General features: G+C 41.6%; 1 protein-coding gene across 1 annotated transcript; it reads right to left on the bottom strand.

Annotated features, from left to right (window-relative positions):
• Positions 1-255: 255 nt before the first annotated feature.
• On the bottom strand, positions 256-4,383 carry LOC118428397. The gene is made up of 6 exons (XM_035838440.1): positions 4,138-4,383; positions 3,043-3,246; positions 2,294-2,446; positions 2,006-2,128; positions 1,133-1,341; positions 256-422 (listed from the first exon to the last, which is right to left on the bottom strand). Exons 1-6 carry the CDS (start codon positions 4,358-4,360, stop codon positions 306-308), a joined length of 1,029 nt encoding a protein of 342 aa, XP_035694333.1. The 5' UTR covers positions 4,361-4,383; the 3' UTR covers positions 256-305.
• Between the last annotated feature and the right edge of the window lie 565 nt (positions 4,384-4,948).

The following is a 4,948-nucleotide window of genomic DNA, read 5'->3' on the forward strand; positions in this document are numbered from 1 at the left end:
GTCACCGGAACGTACTGCGCCTGCGCGAAAAGTGTAGACATGCTAAACCTTGCTAAACCCCCGGTTTACTAAAGGGCCGCATTTAAGAAAGTACGTGCGTATATAAGGGTCAAATCCCGTGTACGTTTTACATGAAACCATGTCTCTAACATATACTGTACAACAAGCGGGATTTCAATGCAACGTTGACCAAACCAAGCCCCAAACCACCAGGGTTCGCGCAGGCGCAGTACGTTCCGGTGACGTGCTCCCATTTAGAGTTTGGCACAATTATGTTCAGCCAATCGGATAAGGCTGTCGTTTGTCTACGCGCTGATTGGCGTCTGTCCAGTTTTGGACTGAGCCGAATAAGCAGGAGGCTGTCCCATAGGTATGGATGTTGTCGGTCCGGGTCTTCCACCAACACTGCCTTTCTTGAAATGCTAGGTAAGAAAAGAAAAGTTTGGATCTTGTCAAAGATTACCACAATAAGCTATTTGTCAGGTTTTGTGTTAACTATGATTGTAACGTGTTACAGAGAGGGCAAAAAATAGAGCATTCAAGGAAAACACAGAAGTGTTAACATTATCTTCTTAAGTTTTGTTTTCTTCCCTGTGCTTTCTGTTTAAGAACAGAAGTCACAGTTTCCTTACAAATCTATAAACGACTTCTGATTTCCTTAGGTTTAAAGTTATTGAATGAGAGCTGCTGATGAAATTAAATTACTGCTACTACATTGGCGCCATTAACTGATTCTCTGTATGAACTGCACATGTGTGTCGGTGCCTTCATGGTCTATAAATTGCAAATATTTCCTGTTTTTGTCTCATGGGTCTTCAACGTTGACCTATTACCCACAATACATTACAGTACGAAATCACGGATCAAACCGTGAACCAGCTATTTAACGCATTCAATAAGCTCCTTCCTACTTTTGAGTACGCATGCGCAGCAACAGGAATTGTGGGTAATATGTCAAAGTGGAAGGTCTCTAAATTGTAAGTCTTGAACAGTTTTAATTTCCATAGCACTGTTCAGACGGGTTTTGTCTCAGGGGCCTTCATCTTGCACTCATTACCCACAATCCCTGTTACCACGCGTGCGTTTCTCAAATGTTTAAATCACTATGAAGACAAGTGGTCTCAGAAATCACCTTGACTGCGAAGTAAGCAGCCACCCCAGTGAAAATAAGGAAGGCGACAGTCCCGATGATGATCCCGGTCAGCGCCCACATGGTCATTCCGAGTTCCGGAATCCATTCTGATTCCGGTTCCGGTTCAGATTCCGGTTCTGCTTCCGGTTCAGATTCCGGTTCCCCTTCCGGTTCCGCTTCAGCGCTGTCGGATACGTCTTCTCCTTCAGCTGGAATATGAATAAGAAATGGCGTCAAAAGATCGTTATGCTTCAGATGTTTGTCGTCATCAAGGAAATCTCTACTCTATGTCTTTCCTTTCCTTTACGTTGAACTTCTCTCAACGCATTTGCACAAACCAAGATATACGGGTTGCACATATATGATGACTATATGTGTCCCGTATCTTTACGGGCTTAGGATCTTCGGGAAGTGAATCTGCAGCAACAGTACAGATTAGGCCAAATTTTACTGATCTAATTGATAGATCAGCTAAGGGGGTGCAGAAGAGGCACAGAATAGGTCAGATTTTACTGATCTGATTGATAGATCAGCTAAGGGGGTGCGGAAGAAACGCAGAATAGGTCAAGTTTTACTACTCTGATAGATAGATCGGCTAAGGGGGGTTGAATTGGCAATAACTTTCTAGCAGGACAAGGGTTACAATTTTCCCAATCTTTTTAGACGGATCGGATACGTTTTTCAATTCATTGGAAGTTCCTGGCAATTGTTGCAACTAATTGATTTACAATGAAATCTGTACTACTATGATGACATGTACTACCAATTGCGTCCGCCAGGTGGTAGTGAGAGCTTTGTTTACTCTAATAATTTGTTTTTCTCAGAAGGGCTACCAAGTACACTGAAGGGGCAGAAAACGAGTCCGAAACTTGCCTTCACAACCGTCGGGTTCATCCACACCGCCTGGACAGTTACAGTATCCGTCCTGACGTAACTCAGACCGGATACACTTCCCGTCATCACACCGGAAGTCGTCACTCTCCCGACATACATCACCTGTAGATATACATAATTGGCCAAATTTTTGTCAAAAAACTTTCGGTTAAACATTCGAAAGCAGGAACGTTGCTTAGTTATACAGAAGGTCAAAAAATGTTGACACTTGGAGATAAGACATATCACGAACTTTTTGTTATATTTTCAGTTTTCACTGTCAAGTACCTGCGGAGTCGTAGAACATCGTGTACTTGATCCTTAAATCGCCGCTCGCAGAGTCACCCGAAGTCAGCCGAAGAGTGACGAAGTTTGTCGAAGTGGTGACGTCTAGACCTTCCTGTTCGCTCCCGCATACCGATGCCAGTAGGTCACCAGAAGCTATATTCATAAGTATACATAATGAATAAGCGGCTTTGTGATTCCAACTGCGCATGTGCAGCGATATGGATTGTGGGTAATATGTCAAAGGTGAATGCCCCCATGTTGTAAACAGTTCTTGTTTAGACCATGCTTGATACATGTCCAGTAATGTTTTGTTTATGTCTTAAGGGCCTTGACAATACATTTTGCTGTGCATGCACATTTCGAACCACGGACGTACCGGACAGGCTTGTCGCTACGACATCAAAAGATTTTGATTCTTTTCTTGTGCTGTATTACATCAGAATGGCTCCCACATGATTTAATTTCTAGCATTTTTGATATTTGAAAATATTCCACCGTCCAAATACAGAGCGCACTTCATTTTATTTTTATTCTACGCGTGCACTTTGGACTTCTTCTTTCTTTCCATTCTGTACCTTTTAATATAGCGTCCTCTCTATTAGCACCTCTGCATTAGGTCTAGAAACTGAACTGCAAGAAATTAGTTTGCATGATTTACTTGCAAGTTACCGCTAAAATGCAAAAGAAAAGGACCTTCTTAATGGAAGAATTGCTAGCTTTTTCTGACAAAAATGTTGAGAAATAAGAACCTTGTTCGCCATCGTAGATCCGTAGCTCCTGGTCATCACAGGAGTCATCAGGTCCCATGTCAAGGGTCACGAAGTGAAGCAGGAATTTCTTGCCTGATGCTCCAGTGAATGTCACGGTACAGTCCTGTCCGGGGTCGTACGAGTAGGATACATACCCAGCCTCGGTGTCACCCAACTCAACAGTACCGCCACATTCCATGGAAACTTTAGAGGAGAGGATATATATAAAATCTATATCTATAGATATATTAGATATTTAGAGGATGATGATAAACGCACAAAGCTCTTCATTTTTTCCCCGCTTGCTCAAAGAATTTGATATTTTCCGTTCGATGGATAAATTTAAATACACTCTGGGAGGTAATAACCCCTAGTGTGCAAAAATAGGAAAATATATCACAGAATGTATGTTTATTTGTTTGTTTGTACCTTAGAAACAGAAAAAAACACGCTATTCATATGTATGAATATTCATAAATTTAGCAATGCATTCGTATACACTTGTCTGTTTATATGTAATATGTAGTTGTAATCGACTTTATGAAAGCCGCTGTACTTTTCTTGTGTCAATACAAATTATACATAACACCGTTTTTCATACAAAACTAGCCGAAGGACAATACAGTGTTTGTTTGCTGTTTTTGTTAGAAAAAACCCAACTTTATTTCCATTCGTTGCTTCTTGTTTCTGGACTTTGAAGTTAAATCCGGATTCCACCAATAGATGAATACCTATTAGTTTAATATCAAAATACCTCAAGCTTGTACATTTTTATGTCTCGTGAATTTTGACAGATAGTAATGAATGTACGCGTTGCTTTCAATTCTGTCATATTCTATTTTTACGGTAAGGCATCATATGCAAGCAAATCAATAAACAGAAGGAAAACAAAATGCGTCACTTCAACAAGACACCGAATTCTCCTGACACTAAAAACCTAACGTGGTGCAATGAATATAACATACTCATCTGCACACCTCCAGAACTCTTACGAGTGATAACGACCAAAACAAACAAGAACTTTGCTGAACTTTCTGAGCGATATCCACATTACCTGCCAACTGATAAGACTATTTGAAAGATAACATTACTCACAGGTCTGGTAACGATCTCCGTGCGTCATAGGGGGCAAAACAGTCAGCATCGCGACCACGCAATAAAATCCCCACTGCCACCGACGAATCCTTAAGCTTTCCCCCATGGCTACTTTTACCGTAATGCTCGTCACACAAACAGTTAAGATATCTATCGCAGAGGTTTTAACGATCAAATACGTCCAACTTTTCTGCCTGTTAGTTACTCCAGCAGAGCATCCCATTCAAGTGGAGGTAAAGGTCCCTTTGATGTAGAATTAAACGACGCTGCCACCCCTATATCTTGACGTACATTGGACCGGTCTGCTATGGGAGTATAAATCAGGCCAGGTTGTGCCATTTTAGATTTAGGTGTGGTTAGCGTTTATCCGCGGTCTTTGAAGTTAGGGTTACGGTATGGGATCCAATATCCCGCTTTCAGGTGGTGGCCGGATCGACAACAATGGCTCAAGGGCTCTCCATGGCGGCTGTAGTTTCAAAGAGCACTCGACTAAACCCTTACGGACCCTCACCTCACGAACTCCTGTTGTGTGAAGGTCGTGTTGTGTGTCAACAGAAGGGAAACTTTGGAAATGTTGATATTTTGACATGTTTACGTGTTGTTGTGACGTGGTGGTACCGGGTAACACGGATATATAAAGGGCGTGTCCTGCCTAGTGTAGGAATTACAAGGACGACACTAGAGAAAGTCAATGAGGACCATTCAAACCGGATTTTCAGTTGTATTTACAGTAACTTTTTTTTGCAAATTGATTGCATGGGAACAAGCAATTAAAGGGTAACAAGTGTTTCAAACATCTACATGCATTTAA

The sequence above is a fragment of the Branchiostoma floridae genome, chromosome 13 (assembly GCF_000003815.2).
Source record: "Branchiostoma floridae strain S238N-H82 chromosome 13, Bfl_VNyyK, whole genome shotgun sequence".
NCBI lineage: Eukaryota > Metazoa > Chordata > Leptocardii > Amphioxiformes > Branchiostomatidae > Branchiostoma > Branchiostoma floridae.